At 35.6% G+C, this 18,539-nt stretch overlaps 1 protein-coding gene across 1 annotated transcript in view; it reads right to left on the bottom strand.

Annotated features, from left to right (window-relative positions):
• The window catches only part of CFAP47 (cilia and flagella associated protein 47), a 347,392-nt gene that overhangs the window by 151,689 nt on the left and 177,164 nt on the right, over positions 1-18,539 (bottom strand). The window contains exons 47-49 of the mRNA XM_074816879.1: positions 16,861-17,004; positions 15,539-15,712; positions 5,367-5,478 (exon numbers count right to left, since the gene is read on the bottom strand). Coding sequence (XP_074672980.1) covers positions 5,367-5,478; positions 15,539-15,712; positions 16,861-17,004 — 430 coding nt within the window. The remainder of the gene's footprint in view (positions 1-5,366; positions 5,479-15,538; positions 15,713-16,860; positions 17,005-18,539) is intronic.

Here is an 18,539-nt window from a genome sequence, read left to right as displayed (position 1 = left end):
GGATTCCATTGAAATTAAAGCAATCAGTAGACCAATTTGCAAAATTGCATCAAACAAAGAAATGGACAATTTCTTTTTTTAAAAATCAGATTTCACACAAGTGTGGAATGGAAAATACCCTTAAACAAGTTTAATCATTTACAGGCCAAAAATATATTGGAATAATCTTCATCATTGTAAGGAACTGAAGGAAGTAATGCCTCAATCATTCATTGACACAGAAAACCTCAAGAACAAGCTGTGGCCTCTGTGATTAGTTTAAGGAATGTCACCTAAGAAAGCAGGAGCGTATCGAATGATGCATCCCCCACTCCCTTGCAGCTGCATTATCAAACTCTGTACATAAGCCTGAAAGGGGGGATCACTGGTTCCACTGTGTAAGCCTGACACTTTGTGGCTCTATTGTGTAAGCCAGACACCATGCTTGCCTTGCTAATGACTTCATGACTTTGCCATTGAACTGATAAGAGGTGAGCATTTCTGCCCCAGAAGCTGGATGATTGCTCAAGAAACAGGAAGTCAGCAAAAATCTGGGAACTGACGAAAAAACAAAGGTGGTGTGAGAGACAAAAAACCAGGCCTGTGAGAAATACAGCCTGAGAAAGAGATAAAAGTTGAGGCTCTCAAAGCTAAGGAATGCCTCAAACACTCAAAAGACGAAACTATAGCCACAGCGTGGATAGTGTGGAGGTCGAAGCTGATAAGAGTGCCCGAATAACACAGGATGCAGCTGGAGGAGGGACCCCTGTGGAGACAGGACAGTTCTGCTCTGGTGCACCTGGCCAAATTTCAAGGGCCATTTGTCCGGTGAATGAACTTTGCTTCATTATCCATGAAATGCATATTAAAGTTAACACCCCTCAATATGCTACCGAAGGCTAACATGATCATGGTAATTACATCATCCCATGAAACACCTTACCCCTCCCCATACATGGGATATGTAGGTATGTGGGTCGACCTAGGGGACGGACCCAAGGAAAGCATGTATAAATTGAGGGAGGGGAAAGAAGAGGGGGGGGCCCAGAGAGAGTGCAGTGAAGTGAAGAAGACTGATGCCTCCTGGAACCCTCGCTGGCAGGATCGACACAGAAAGCCAGAGCGGTGATCTCTATTCCCCTATTCCCTCTATCTCCCTCCTTTCCTTTTTCCCTTTCTCCTTCACTGCTATTAAGAAATGCAAGGCATACTATATTGCTTGCCACAACTCACTATATACTTAGCCAATTATTGTGTGTTCAATTAGTACATTGTGGGTAGCTAATAAATGTTTGGACTTTGAGACTTGTCTCACTGTCGTCTGCTCCATTGGGGATTTGTGAATCCGAGTCACTTATCTCCCCCATCTGAGCGGGATGTGACATGTGTGCAGAGTGAGCACGACCACCAACTCAATTGGACAAGGGATGGTGCACCCCACTCTCCCTCAATGCATGCACAGAAGCCATGCTCCATGTTTTTCCTCATCTCTCATGGAAATGAGTTTGTGGAATACCTGCCTCTCTTTGTCTAGTATGCTAATCAGCTAAGATGAACTTAAAAGGTGACAAAAAACTTTGCTGTGTGTGCACCCACCACCCAAAATTACTGGACGAGACAATGCTGGATCCAGGGGTGGTGACCAAATTTCTTTGACTATCTTTCTCTCCTTTCTTTTTCTTTTCTTTGCTTTCTTTTTTTTCTTATAGATTTGTAAGACACCACATTGCTTATTATCCTTTTCCAAGTTTAAATTTTTTTCTACCACAAGTAAAACTTTAACTGGTCATTTGGTATCATTTCACCTTAATTTAACCTGAGAGGATCACAGAACCATTGTGACTCTCTGGGATCCCAGTCTGGGTCATGACAACCATCTCATTAAAACTGTCCTACAGCTGCAGTCTGACAGGCCATGGTCTGTAACATACTGCCTTTTTTCCTCAGTGTAAGCTTCAAAAGCTCCAAGTAGCATGGAAAAATGCTGCCTACTAAGTACAGATATAGTTTAAAAATAAATGAAAGGTGATACATAAAATTAGAAGCTCCTTTCCAAAAGCTAGAAAATTTTTATGGCTAAAAGGTCACTGACTATAACAGGTGAGTATTTTTTGCACAAGAAATATTCAAGCATTATGAGCTTTGGTCTATTCTGGAAAAATGCTGGTTTATTCTGTGGAAAGCAGAAATAAGAGTTTGATAGAAGATAAAGTAAGATGCAGAAGATGCTTTATCCAACCTAAAGGAAATTTCTCTGTTACTTACAAAGCAGATTGCTGAAGAACTTTATCTGGTGCCAGAATCTTGTGTGAGATGTTTATTAGCTATTATTTCTATGTTAAAGCTGTCATACAGCTACAAACCAGCTGAAGCGTATAATATTACCCCTCTGCTGGAATGCTTCCAAATGGACTTTTGAAAAGAACTGGGCCCATTTTTAGCTTAGCAATCATAAAATAACAAGAAAGAAAGCAAAAGAAGTATAATTTTGCAGCTATATAATTTTGCGACGAAAAGGACTTTGAATGTAAAGGAAAAATGCAGACCATTTGCTCAGTACAACAATTTATATGGTAAAAGTCATTTTATGAGAATTTATTTTAATACGACAAAACCAGCACTAGAACACCAAGGCTACAAAGTTTTATACTATCTAAACTTGAAATCACCCATCAGCATTATGACAGAGTCTTCAGCTAGGTATCTAAATAGTTGTTTATTTTTACCCACAGGATAAAGTTTAGTCTGTGGATAGCTTTTGAGCATTGCTTTTTATTTTCTATCATTCAACATGTTGGCCCTATGGATTATTTACTTCCCTCTAAACGGATTCACCAAACTGAACAAAGAGTACCTTTCTTTTGGGGTGTTTAAATTATACTTTACCTGTAGTACCTTGAACCTAGAAATGACTAAGATTCCTGAGTCCTAATTAATTCCCATTTGAATCACCTACATCTAATGCGTGATTCTCAAGCTTCAGGCTAGCTGCTGAAAAATCCTAGAAGTGCCAAAACTGCATATATATATATATATATATATGTATCTCAGCTTTGACATTAAAGTTTCCCAGGAGGTGAAAATTCTGCTTTGGGGAACAAATACAACTTCCCAGCCCTGCACAGTATGAAGCAGACAGAATTCCATTCTCCTTGAAGCCACAAAGTAAGCATTTCCTAACTGTTACCTTAGATAGGACATCTGGTAGTTAGGTTTGTATCACACCTAACATCAGACAGCAAAATCAGCCGCTGCCTTTCAAACCTGTGACAGTGGCCTTTCTTCCCTCCACCACTCTCCCTCCTACAGCAGCTGAATGATTACACAGCGTGCACAAATTTCTGTGACATAGCCAAAACTGTCCCTACTCCAGAGGAAGAATGAACATGATTTCCTAAGGTAGTGATTAAAGCAAGCAGTGAGCCAGGGGGTGGATGGTAGATAACTCGGCCCTGTCTCATTTCAAAGGATAACTGCAACCTTCTATAACTTTATTTTAAAGCATAAAATAAATGGTTTTCTGAAAAAAAGGGCGTACATGCCTTGCCAACCTTTGAACCAATAACTTTTCTGTGAGGTTAGAGAGACTACTGTTCTCTCGTTTTCTCACTCAGTGAACATATAATACTTCCAAACATAATGGAAACCATTGTAACAGAAGTTAGGGGAATGACAGAACATAGGAGATGTCAATCTGAACATGCTATCTCTGTCCCTTTGAAGGCATGGCTTTTACCACCTGGTATTAATTTGCTGTATGATAGATCCCTTGCAATCTTTTCTACTGAAACTTTCAGTATATATAAAAGAATTGGGGATTTTCTAAACCAGAAGAGAATATTCCTAAATCTTTAAAGCCTGAAAAAAACGCACAGTTAAAATATAGCACATCTTCAATATATCCTGGTGAACACTTCTGATGGTCACAAATTTCATTGAAAGCTGTCTCCTATTCATAGAAAGTGAATTTTGTCTCAGATTTAGCAAGAAGGCACTGAAGTCTTCCTGTGGCACTAGGCCAAGGTTTGTTATAAGTATTAATTACTTTTCACAAATCATCTGTGAATTGAGATGGCATTATTACTTATATTTTACACATCAGATACTAAAACCAAAATGGCCAAAAGGGCAAACTTGTTTGGCATCCTCAGGGACAAGACTTAATAGCTTTTTAATGTTGAGAAACCAGCTGTCATTAATCTCAATTGTCTAAGAAGGTAGCAGAATCAAGTGTTTGGAGTTAGGAACCCAGGGTAGTGGTGGAGTCCTCATCCCTGGAGGTGTGTAAGAGTCAGGCTGACATATGCTTAGGGATATGGTGTAGTTGAGAACGGTCAGTGTTAGGTTAGTGGTTGGACTAGATGATCTTCAAAGTCTTTTCCAACCTTGATGATTCTGTGATTCTGGGAAAATCAAAGCTGTACTCTAAGCATTTTGCATTAAGAGATTTATCCAATATCAGAAATCCTTTTGTTGAACTAGTTGTTCAAATGTAGGTTTCCTGACTGCTATTCAGTTAATCTAAGACAGTCTCTTCTGTTCTCATGATTCTGTCGCAAACACACTCTCATACTTTGCTCTGCTGAATTACTATCACAGCTACTCTACAAAGAAGAAAAAGACTGATTGTACAGCCTCATTCTCACAGTCGTGCTTTTCATATTATGAGGTAAATAATGAACACCATGGAATTGTAGAATTATTACTAAGCATTTGAAAATGATGAAATTTGAATTGTTAAAAAAATGTTTGCTTAAAAAAATTCTTCTCAGGACAGAACATAATATATGACATGCTGATGTTAGTTAAAACAAGCAAGAGTTTTGCTATTGTATCGTAAGAATACCAGGATAAACATGGACTGACACAAATTATTTGTAATTAATTTTAGATATCCCTAGCCTCTACACGTCTCAAAGAAGGAATCACGTTCACTACATTCTATTTGCGTACTCTCATCTTGTGGTCAACAAATGGAACTTTAATCAAGGGAAAGTATCAAATTCTGGTCTTTACTTTTAAATCTTTGGTTCTAGAAGTGCTAAGTTAACTACAGCTATTCAACACATTTTGGAAAATTAAATTTAGACCCAAGAACTTGGTGATAATTCAAAATCATTAATTCCTATTAAGTCAGTTTTCATGGGATCAATTAAATGCATAAAGTTGCAAATATGCTGGCATTTTTGAAGGACCTGACTGCATATTTAGCAGTAATATACCTTTACAAATAAAAATATGACCCAGATTAAAAACCAGTATCACCAGTAGTTATGGCCTTACTCCCAGAAGAAAGGTTATGTTAAGCAGAAAGGTAAGCGTTAAATGTATACAGATTTAATCTGCTAATTTATATGGATTTGATATACTTGCGTTCTGCATTGTACCTTGAAAGATTCCTCGTCTCGAAGGAGATACGCTCAAATGGTAAGTGACTGTGTCATCTGGTTGTACAGTAATAATAGGTGCGCCACCCACCATTGAAAGATTTGAAGATACCTGATGAAGAGAATTCACAGAGGAAAAATCATCAAAAGCAACTTACTGTTGCAAGAACACTATAGACACAATATCCATTCTACTTGTTTTGAAAAGCGGAATATAAACTATGCAATTGGTAAGTCCTAACCTTTACGCACATGAAAAGAATACATACTCTAAGAGTACTGCTGGCATAGGCAGATCATATCAAGTACAAATTTTGAAGTCATTGCTCAGCACAAGTAAAAGTATCTCACTTAGACCATGGAACTACTTACATATGTGTAGAGTTGCACAGTCAGGCCCTTAATATTTTACATACATTTTCTTTAGAAGTATAACAAAGAGGTTTAACCGTAGTGATCATCTAACTAGACAGCAAAGCAAAATCTGTTGTTGTTTTTACATCAATTGCTATACCTCAAGTGATACTAAACCATATTTTTTGATATATTTTGTAAATAACATGTATATGATGGCATACATAGTAACTATTTGAACAATGAAAAGACCAATACAATTTTCGTATACTGAATTTTAGATCTTGGAAATTATAGGAATATAGGCTGAGGGTATTTTTTAATTGCATCTCATTACTTTGTCACTTGTATAAGTTTGCTACACACAGACTCTATGATCAGCAGCTCATGGAAGAGACATTCAACTTTGAGGCATTACCAACCACAGCTGATGATGATCTGCTTAAGTCACTAGTGCAGAAGGCCAGCAGGTGGACTGCATGAATGGTTCTGCTCACACCCCCTCTTCTGTTAGCTCTGCCACTGAGTGGAGCAAACTGCTCCTGAGCAGTAGTATTTTTAAACTGACACAGTAATTTCTGCAGTGGACATCTGACTACAGGTGATGATTTTCTAATAAGGCACGTAGTCCTTTAAAAAAATAGTTTCAGGATATCGTGTAGTACTGTAGCATGCTGTAATTTCTTATTACATTAAATAATAAAATTGCCTCTGTGTTGTTTGGGTGAATTTTGAGTGAAATCACAAGTCAAGTCAGAAAGGCTTGATTTTTTTTTTTTCCAGCTCATTTATTCATTTCATTAATGAACTACAGCTAGCCTGTCAAGCATCCAAGCGGAGACTTGGATTCTACAAAGATCTCTTTTGCAACAGTAAAAGCATTAGATGCATGGATCATTTTCTTCCTCCCCAAAGTTACCTTTTATTTTTATTAAATGTTTTGTTCATATTTTCTGCAGAAAAAAACAATTCTAAGATCATCTTGTCCTCTATTACATCCAATCATTGCCTATGTTTGTCCCCTCTGAAGTATTTATGTTAATATAATCCTTTGTTCAAGTCAAAGCCCCAGGTGGCTGCCCTCCTCCGGAACTGGCCCCCTGGGCTGGCTGGACCAACGATGGAACCAGGACTGGTGAAAGTTTCCTTTTTGTCTTTCTTGCTCTCTTTTACTCTTTCTTTCTCTCCTTTTATCACCCATTCCCTCTCCTTTTATACACCCATAACCCTGTATCCCTGCATATAAGACAAGGCTTGTCAGGGCATGTTTAAGGCTTGTTGGGGCATGCTATAAGATCTGCTACTAGTCAATGTATGTTGTAAGGTTTGTTGGCGTATGTTATGAAGTCTGACGCTTGTTGCAGAGGTTGCAAGGATTACTGACAAAGTTTCATGCCAATATCTGTAGTGATTAAATAAAAATTGAGTTTTGTGAACTGAAGAATCCTTGGTGTTATTTCACCTCAATCCTGACCTGGCAATCAGCAAATTTGAGTCATCATTCTGAGAAATTGGGATGCGACAACTATTTAAGTCATTTGCACCTTAGGAGCTCCAATCTCCAAACAGTAGTTGCAACAGTATCATTTCCTACCTCCAACGTCTTGACAAGGTCTGTGGTTGTAACAGACATCACTCACTAGTTACCTTTTATGTATTCCTCACATTGAATTTTGTCTTGCTCTGATGGCCACATGATTTATCAATTGTGTTACTGAGACTAATTAAATGATCAACCTCAGATGGCAAATGGATACTAAGTGAGCATGTCCACACTTGTACATGCACACAAGGCAATTTATATTAATATCAGAATTCATACCAAGAATCCTATTTAATAAGATGTATTCACAGATGGTTTAGGTTCCAGTATGACATAATGTTGTATATTGCCTGTCTGCTTAACTGTAGATATTTTACACATATATAATAACAATACATCCAAGAACACCCAGAAAGTGAAAAAGATGGAGAATGTAAAAGTACACATAGGAAAAAGTCCAGAAATTTAAGATTTTGATAAGAATAACTTTTTGCAAAGATTTTATAAGTGTAGAGGAAAGCCTGGAGTGAAGTAATGAAAAAAATTATATACAGTGAGCTTTAAGTCCTTCTAAATATGAGAGAGATAGCTATTTATTAGAATGCATTTTTATGAGGATTGTATGTAAGAATAGGACACAATTTTAGTCTCAGATGTAATGTTATATAATCTTACATACTACAATAATCTGCAAAACCATGTTTCCAAAGGTACCTGAGTATGCCTAACAAAATCTACTACGGGTCATTATTGTTAGGCAAATAAATTTTGAAGTAAGAAAACAGGACCTAAATAGGGGTTCTTCTGTCAACAAAAAAAATATTCAGATTTACAAGCTATCCAAAATGAGTGAAGATACGGAGTTACTTGTACTAGTTATTGGGAGAGGCAGTCCAACAGCATTTGTCCTAATTTGCAAGGAGGGAATGATGAACAGTTACAGATAGATTAACTGGAATTTGGGGAGAGAAGATTTGCATTCAAAGAATTGTTTGTAATTTAGGAATGATCAAAGAACACCTGAAATACAAAATCTTGTCTCAAAGATATCCCAATAGATATGAGCATGCCAAGATAAAAACAGTGAAACTGTAGCATTTAGGGATGATTCTACACTAGAAAAAAGAACTCGTACCTAACAACAATATTGGGGCACACAGAGTACATAAACTGAAAATGTTTTAGAGAGGTGCTCTCATGACAAGCATGGCCAGGACAAAGGAAATCTTGTGTTCCATACTCATACAATACCAAAAAATTAAGCTCCTTTTAGGATGGAATCATATCAAGGGTGGGATTGCATAGATGCATACCTAGACACACTATTTACGCAGATAGATACAGGTGGATCTACACATACACACACAAGCACACACAGAATGTATCAGGCATGAATAACTGCAGGTTTTTAAAATAGTGACGAATTTAAAGCACCTGCAATCTATGTAACATTGCTGATTCTTGTTAGAATCTTCGTGAGCCTCCTATTGCCAAATAAATAATCATAACAATATTAAGACTGTCTTGTAAAAACTTTCCTACAGGTGGTTCTTCCATTCTTGAACATCTTTCTTACACTCCTGAGCATAACCATAAGAAAATACACCAGGTGACCTAATGTGTGAAATACTTTTTAAATGTATAAATGAGCTAGGAAAAGAAAAACTCCCACTTTGATGTTTATCCCTATTTCCTAGCAGATCTATTATCTTCAAAAAATATTAATTTATTCTTTCCATAGTTTATGTATGAATTATACCCACTTACAAAGATATATAGAAATTTTTGAAGAATACTCTCCTTATAAAATTTCACATCAATTGAAAAAATAATGTAACAAATAAATGGCAAATAATTAATATATAATTTAAAAAATGTTTAAGTACTTTAGAAGAATGTATAAGCCCAAGCTCCATCACACCATGCAATTTAAGAAAATACAAGAAAAAAGGAGTTTGATAGACTATTAATTGTCTTTCACTACTTCTTAAGGTTTCACAGGAAAATAAAGTTAATTACCTTGTGCAATGTAAAATTGTGTTGATAACTAATAAAATACATTGGTACTACTTATTTTCAAAATACATCTAATAAATAACTAACACAATCACCTGAAATTGAATAGAACTTCCAATAACATTTCAGTATTAAAGCCTGGATCCACATACCATTATCAGTCCTTCAAACTCATAAAAAATTAGATGCTTTATTTGCATAGTTTTTGTTAGAAAGACAATGTGTAACATAATTAAGAAACAGTAAAGCTGTTCAAGTTGACGTAATATTTATCATGCAGTCACTACAATTAATTCAGTGAAGAAATGCTGGCTTTCATTAACCACACATTCCGCTAAACCCACACAATGCATGTTACATAGTTTCACTATCACTCAGAAAATAAGAAACGTAGATATCACAATGAAACCAAAATGTGAATTATTAAAGTTACCATTGTGACCCTGCAGAAAATTTGCTCAAATAAATCCATCTAAAAGGATTAAATTTTTAAACAATAATACTCTCCATTACTGTCTTACACCTCAAGTCATTATTTACACACAGCCAGAAAGTATAAATGGAGCAGATTTCTAAAATGTTACAATTTTAAACTAATTTATCAGTCACAGGTTTGGAAACTCATTCTGCAGAACTGTAATATGGCTATTTAAGATGAATAGGAATGGAAAGCCAATCTTCAAAATTATAGTAAAAAAAAATCATTTTTTCCAGAGTTGAATAACCAAATAAGCATAACTTCAAAAATATCTGCTGACACTTCAAGCCAAAGCGGTGAACAGATGTACAGAACTTAATCAAATACACTTAAATTCCACTATCTCTTCGCAGAATGAAGTTAGACGTAATATGTTCAAGGTTTCCAATTGAAAATTGTTTCTTAGATCTGTTTAACAATATTGACAGGCTCTACTTATTAAAAAGTTAATGCTCTTTGACAGTAGGTCAGAACTGGGTCTGTGAGAGTCATTGATCAATCTGATAACCAGATATTTTTCAATACTGTCAAGAATGACAGATGCTTCAAAAGAAGGCCCCATTACTTTCTCTCATCCTCCTTTCAGTACATACCTTGAGAGTTTCTGAGTTATTAGGAATTAATCTAATCTTGCAATCACTTTAATTTTGTCACCAGCATGTTACAACACTGAAATAAAACATCTTTGCATTGCACTGAGCATATTCCTCAAAAAATTCCTGCCTGTTCAGCTGCAATACAGAGTTCTACATAATGAAGAGTGCTACATAATCCAGATTTGTAACCCAGCCAGACCGCCTATCAAGACCACTAAACTAGCTCAAGAAACAAATCAGACCTAAGACCTTACTACACCCGTACTCAATCAAAAAATTTCATAACTGGTAATCTCCCAAAAAACCTGCCAACAGCTAGTTATTCTTACATCCTGTAGGCCTCTGTACCATTCATTATTGCTATGAAAAATGCTTTTTCTGTAGGGATGCCTGTTACAGAAGTTCTGGTAGGCAATGTGGAAGCTAAAAGGATTGAAATTGGAAGGACAGATAAAATTAGAAGGATTATGGAATACCCAGATTTACTTGTGGTTAAAGAATACAAACTTGATGAGGGTATAGGACCTTCAGCAATCGGGTTACTAGAGTCGCACAGAATTTATTCTGAGGAAATCTCACATATATTACTAAACAAGACTTAGCCTGAACAGGGAAGTCCCTCATTAAAGGTTTACAGTATATAATTTTATTCTTTTCAGACATTTGTTACAAATAGCCAAACTTCATGTCATTCTTTCATTGACATTGTAAAGATTGAAAATGGATATATAGAGGATAGAGAGAGAAATGCATAGACAAACATGGATTTCATATTTTTATTATATATTTATTCTACAATACTTTTGGAAATTACTAACAGTTTGCATAAACTAATACCTGAAAGGTAATTTAACTGAGCCTTGAGATTCCTCTGGAGAGTTTACTTTAATGACATCTATTTTGAACAGCACTGAGAAAAATAGTTACACAGTTTTATATTTTTAATGCAAAACCAAGCCTTGAAAGAATTAGGCACCTTTACACCTAAAGCTACTATCAAAGGTGTCATTAGAAGCAACCATCAACACACCAAACAATTATTTATATCCAGCAGACAGAGTTTTTGTCATGAGACCAACAGATTGGATTTTTATAGAAATACTTTACACTTCCTACTCTTGTAGGGTGATTTGAATCTAAATTTACAGCCACTAAAATCCACTTACATTGCAGTCACTAACCTTCTATTAATTCAGCATCAGAGAAGGATGTGCTCTCTGGCTGATGTTATATGTGCACAAATTCTTTATGAATTCTGTTGTGATGTTTTTTCAGACCCAGGAGCAAGTTAATCATAAGAAAGACTATTTGTTGTAATATCCCCTAGTACTAGCCATGAAGAGAACAGTGGCAGTATTTCCCTAAGGTTTACACATCAATCAGTAGAAAATAGTTCATAAAAAGTTCACATTTTTCAAGAGAATTTATGGAAATTTTCTTTTTAATCATGGAAAGCTTTGTGGGCACTGAAAGTGTTTTGCTTAGCATTTTTAAAGGTAGACTGATGAAGTCATGCACATGACCTCCACTGAATTCCAAAGGCATTTCTTCCCTCCCCAACTCTCTGATACATACTAATGGTTGCACAGACAACAAACTACACATACAAAAATTATTGCTGCTCCAGACATGAACACTCTAGATATGTTTGAAATGGGAAAATCATCAGTCAAAGGGAAGAGGGCTTTCTTAACAGAGGAAAGGGAAGAATTATTTCCCTCTTCCTTCCCCCAGACTTAACTTTATTTTTAAATAGTCACTTTTGCAGTAGTACCCTAATTTTGGTTGAGGCTATTAGACAAATACAGCGAATACCGAGAAACAGAGTAGCATATATACAATGCAATTATTTTTTTAATGAAATGAGTTTTCATTAAGTTTATAGTTTAATATATTCAGTTATTAAAATGGAATAGTGAAGCTAAATTTACACCTCAAAGGCAAAATTACCCAAGTATTAATTCAGCTAAATTACTTATTGCTAGGTATTCATTGTGAAGTAAATTGTTTATGGACATGCCTATAAATTATTATGCTCATCAGCTACTGGCACACCTTATACCATTATTGATATAGGCTGAGCTTTATTACTTCAGTAAATGAAATACTTATGTTTTTTAAAAACGTCCTGGTTTTTCTATGAGAAGTTACCTTGCATAGTGGATACACTTCATTAATGGAGGATGTACAGGGCAAATCAACCAACCAATACAATAATGAAGATATTCACTAGCCAACAAAATTACAGAAGATCCCATCAAAAACATTTCTAAAACTATTACTTTTTGGATTACCTTTGTTCTGTCTCCTCCAAAAGTGACAAGATTTACTCTATGTAATCATCAACATAGCTAAAGAACAATATGGTAAAATTTTGAAGATGCTGGATTAAAAAGGAGGAAGTGTTATTGGGCTGTCAGCAACTGCCCCCGAGGGACACAATGACAAAGACAAAATCACAGCCTGTTGTGCTCTGCTTCACAACAGACTATCCAGAAATTACAGTAATCAGGCAGCATGGAATGAACAACAACAATAGAATTAGTATCACTTCTTTTTCCTGTTGCTCTTTATGCTATACACTTCTGAGTAGATAAAGTTTATTTTGCATTTCTAACAAGGTTGTTGGTCACAGTTCCCTCTTAAAGGAGGTTTTCCCCTTTCTCCTAATAACTGCAGATAATGGTGATCGTGTTCTGGATTTGCTGATCAAATCCTAATTTACAGACTAACTCTTTTGGAATTAAAAGCAAGCAAATGATCTTCACTTGCTATAATAGCACAAAATACTACATGACATCTGCTGGAGAGTGCTGGAAGTGATTAATATTGTTTGCTGTGCTGAGGACACCATTTCCAGACACTGGTAGGTTTTGTAATTATGCCTTTTCCAACAATTCCAGCCCACCTTGCTTCCACAACTTCCACAACTGCAACAGCTTCTGGGTAAAATCCTAGCATAGGAAAAATACATTATTCACACTGATTAACTTATTACATGCATAGAAGCATAAAATAGGCAGCCTTAGTACTTCTGTCCCAAAAGTCCCAGCACAAAAAGAGCACACACAGTTGGACTGTCAAGTGGCACTTCACAGAGGCAAAAAAAAAAAAAAAAAAAAAAAAAAAAGCAAAACAAACCACCACAAAACCAACTAAATGAAAGAAAAAACCCACCCGAACCCCAGATTTCAGTACCAGAGAACACCCTCAAGGAGGTCAAAGTTCAATCAGAACCAGCTCACCCTGGAATAGTTACAACTGTCATAAATCCATTTAATGCAATACTTCTGAAAAAGACATACAATGAATAATTTTAAAGTATTCATTTTGAAGTTTCAGTGTCTTTCATTGGCACAAAATTGAGTTCACACAAAATGGGAAATCAGAGGAAATAGTTCTGTTGTCAACTTTCAAAAATGTTCACTTCTTTCACAGATAGAAGTACAAATGTATTAGAAATGTAAATGAATTCACACCTAAAAAACTAAGATTGTTGAAAAGAAATATATCAAATCTGCTGATGCTCAAAAAGTACATTTCCTACTTTGTTTGGGGGGGTTAATAATGAGTCAAAAAATAAGAACATGAAGCTATATGATATACAAAGGTGATTAAATGTAAATCCTCCTGCAATAGTGCAAAAATGGAGACCAGCAAGATTTCCATGAATTCTCATTAACCAATAGAAGAGTGCTGCTGGTATATACATAATCTCTCTTTATAAAATAAGGTGCAGCCACTCTCTACCAATACCTGTCATTTTGAGTAAAGCAGCATTTGGTGCTACTGGCACCAAGGCAGAAAACAAAAGATCTCTTGTTTCACAAGTCCACACTAGTTAACTAGTCAGATTTTACCTTCTAGATTCTATATTCTCCCCTTTTCCCTCCTTCCCTCCAAAAGAAAAATTGCAAAAAAATCCCCAAGACCCAAACCCAAATATAGATTTACATATGCTGACAATTTTTAGAGCACGCTCTCCTGTATTGTTTTCACAGATTGAGCCCTCCTAGCAAATAGTATACAGTCATAGTATCTAGATGCTATCTACTCTAGATATAAATGCCATAATAATGGCACAAAGATAGCTTTTGTTGATCAAGGTCCTAGATGTTCCTGCTCATGAACCTTCTCTGCCACTGAGAAGAAAAGCAGAAGTCATCTTTTTTGCCCTAACATACATTTCACCTCTGCTGGCATACGACATGGGGTCCTATATATGGATAAGAAAGATGAGGAATACTACTGAAATACTTTTATCACTTTCAAATTAAACATGCAGACAAGATAAATGGTAGGAACATTGTGCTGTTACACTAATACAACAGTGCTTTTAAATAAGAAAATGTGTTTGTGTAAATGCAGTTATAAACTTAACTAAAACAGTGAGAAATAGTGATTATATTTAGTAGTAGAAAGATCTTCATGAGCAGGGAAACTAACAAAACTGTATTTCCTAAGAATTTGTGATTTCAGTGGAGGGACATAAGATATAAGTACCTCAGCACCTCCTACTCCATCTCCCCAGTGACCCATTGCCCTTCAACAACTGCAGTTTGTTATTTCCTCTGAATTTTCTTTCCCATGAGCAAACACACAAAGTATTCCCAACTTCCTCCAACATCCCTGAAACAGCAGCTGGGCAAAAGACACTAACTGCTATAATTTGTTCCAGGAAATGCAAGCACTGACTGGTCAGGCCATAAGGCCACTAGAAACAGATATATAATGAGCTCATGCTGCAATCTTTCCCTTAGTAGGATAATAATTTTTGTTGTAATATTCCAATGCTTTATGAAGATTTTAGGAACCCTGTAATTCTCAAACCCCTTCTCTGATTTCAAAACTGATGGAGTTGGCCACTGGTCTCAAAACAGTGGAGGAGGTAGGGAGGAAAGACTACCAAATGAACAGAGTGTAATTGTAGAAATGTTGTCTCCTTAGGAACCAGACTAAAAAACTAAGAAATCTTTTTCCATGGAACATACAGTAAAATCACATGCTATCTCACAGATTTTCTTACTATAAATATATTCATATACTATATAGTTAGATATAATTTCTTATGGACACATGAATTTTAATAGTAGATCTGCAATTACCATAATATTTGCTATTACAATACATAATTCGTAGGCTTCTTGGATAGAAAAATAATTGTCACATTATTTAAAAAGTTTACCTTGTACGTTAACTTGTTCTTGGTATAATTGGGCACCCATAGAATTTTTCGAGTGACCTTTCTCACTTGGCAATCTATTACAATACAATCCTGTGGCAGAGGTTTTATCCCTATTCCCTTAAGGCTAAAGATGTTTTCAATGCCAGCTGTATCATTTCGCAGAATAAGCCTTCCCTATGACAAAGAAAGAAGAAAAAAATTTCAGCACTGTAAAAGTCCCCTTTGGCTGCCAAAACAACTCCTTTAGTTTATTAATCTTGAATCCAAGCAACAAAGCATGCTTACAAGAAAGTGTTCCTATTGACTTTTCTAGTTCTTAAGTAAACTGTGCTTTAAACAGAGAAGAAAGAAAGAAAAGCTTTTAATTTTTCTAAATTCTGGAATTAAATAACATAAAGACTTCACATTTCTATATTTTATATTTCTTGGCTTCTTCCTGGAAAACAAATATCCAAGAAAATGTGTTCTCATATATCCTTATTCCTCATATAAAATATAACTTTGCTCAATCATTTGTATCTGTCCTTCGACTAAAATGTTGTTCATAATTATTTGTCATCAAAGGATTCAGGGCTTTTGGCTTTTAATAGTTTTATAATACTGGATTCCTAAACTACATTATATTTGGTTGGTAATGTATGCAGAAGGATTACTAATGTTTCACAGAACAATTTTTTTTTGTCTTTGGCAATTCACACAGTTGAATAGCAAACGGCAGTCAAAATCTCTCAGCTAGCATACAGGCAAAAATATGTATACTGCTTCTTTCTAAAGGTGTCATGGCTTTTGCTCTGTTCTTCATTTTAGCATTCAGAATAGAGATGGGAAAACCAGCTTCTAAGTAGTGGTTTAACTTGTAACAGAAATTATTTTATGAAACAAAGTACCCATCACAAATTCATTTGTGATGTATGCTTGAAATGAGAAATAATCAACATTACTACTTCATTACTTAGGTAATGAAATACAATTTAATATATGTATTTAAATTCAGACTAACACAATGTACATGTTTATGACCAAAGTTCAGAATCTCTACAGAGTAACTGTTTGTTTCATTAAAATGGAGGGTTTGATAGAAGAGCAAATACAGGAAGAGATAATAAAGGGTGGTGGGGAAATCTATCATGCCTAATCTTAAGATTTGCAAAGTTAGTTCCTTTGGTTTTTCACTTCAGCTAGTAGGCAATCTTTCAATTTCTGACTCTCAGGCAGATGCTTAATACTAGTAATGGCTTGAGCACTTTCTTAATTTGGACACTAATGAAAATTTTATTGACAGAAGCATCCTTTTCAAATGTTGAAACTAATTTCCCTCTTACCATTGTTATGCACTCAGCAATAGGCTTGAACATGAGAGGATACAGAGCTGTTTCACCTAGACCCACATTTATGAGAGGAGGGCCGTAAAACCCCTGACCTTCCAGAACTGCTTCAAGTTTCCAGTCCTGGCTGGACATGTTACTCTGAAATCAAAGTAAAGATGTAAATTAGATTATGCATTTGAAGCTCTTAACATGCATTTCAGCTTTTACTTGCAGTTATCATCAAGTCAGAACACAGTATTAATTTTCCCAAAGTACTGGCTCAGAGCACCTTTGGGAAGAATAAAACAGCGTATTTTAAAAATGAATTAAGCTAATAATAAATCCCTTATTCCTGTCAGCCAGAGGTACTGGTACCAGTACTATCAGCAGCAATACTCTCAGCTGGAATACTCATTCAAATAATACGTACATGATATAGCTAATGGCCAAGATGGAATTTACAAGTATCATTACAAATATTTACAAGTATCTTTATGGTGCTGTTTAATGCTTGACAAAATTCTGTTCCTTTTCCATCTGCAGAAAATCTTAGTGCATCTCTTTGAAGTGCTGATGTGGTGTACTAGCATATATTGTCTCATTTGGCCACTGACTATATTAAAGGATCAGTATTGCTTAGAAATTAAGGACTCCATTTCCAAATGAGTATTTACAGTACTTTGTTCTCAGAAACAGGCCTTTCAAGAGACTAATCAATTTTAAAGAATGCTTGTCCTGAGTAGTATGAAAGTCTATTTAAGAAACATGTTTGTCTTGCCTCCAGCTGTATCACAAGACTTCTTGATTATGGTAGAAAGTGAGATATTTTGTAATACATGCTTGGGGGCTGCATAAAAATAGTAAAATTAAATAAAGCTATTCATCTTTCTACTATTTGAAGGAACCAGATAACCAAACATCCAATCTGCAAAAAGGTTAACATCCATGCCTTGTCAAAACAGAGAAGACTTATCTGCTCTATGAAAAGAGGAAGCAATCCTTTGACCCGTAATGGTCTTCATCTATGGAAAACTGTATATAAACATCAGAGATAAACAATGGATTTGGGAGAATAGAGATGGTATTTGAATCCTTGTTTCCTTCTTTGAAAGTCTCTCAAGCTCAGCTATCTCAACCTTAGAAAATAACAACCACCACCTGTGGTCATCAGAGCTAACCCCATGGCATGGCACAATACCTGCAGTATCATATATCTAAGGTTTGATTAATATGTATGGTTAATGATTAATGCTTAATTCTTAGTTGTTAAGAGGTAAATTTCCTAGCAGTTGAGCACAAATGCCTGTTTGGAATGTTGAGATTTGTATAGTGCCTCAGTTTTTCAAAATATGTCCATCACTGTGTTCTCCAACAATTACATCACCTCTGGTATAAAACATGAAAGAAAAAAAAGTAATTAACTGGTAACCTCATGCTGAGGATAAAATGAAAGGGAAAAAAAAGTGACAAAAGATTATTTTTATTCTCATTCTTTTTTCTCCACAATATCTGGAACAACTTTATCTTTTTGAAAACCAGCTTGACCAGTTTTAAAACTGGCAGGTCACCCTTTGCTAATGTACTGTTTTAAAAGGTGGGATAGAGGAAAAACATCACCACAATTGTTCTTTGCTTAGGAAAAGAGAAGGAGAGTGAAAATTTGGGGGCTTAAGTTGTTTTATTTTCAATGATTT

The sequence above is a fragment of the Strix aluco genome, chromosome 2, assembly GCF_031877795.1.
Source record: "Strix aluco isolate bStrAlu1 chromosome 2, bStrAlu1.hap1, whole genome shotgun sequence".
Lineage (NCBI taxonomy): Eukaryota > Metazoa > Chordata > Aves > Strigiformes > Strigidae > Strix > Strix aluco.
This window is presented reverse-complemented; position numbering and strand designations above follow the sequence as displayed.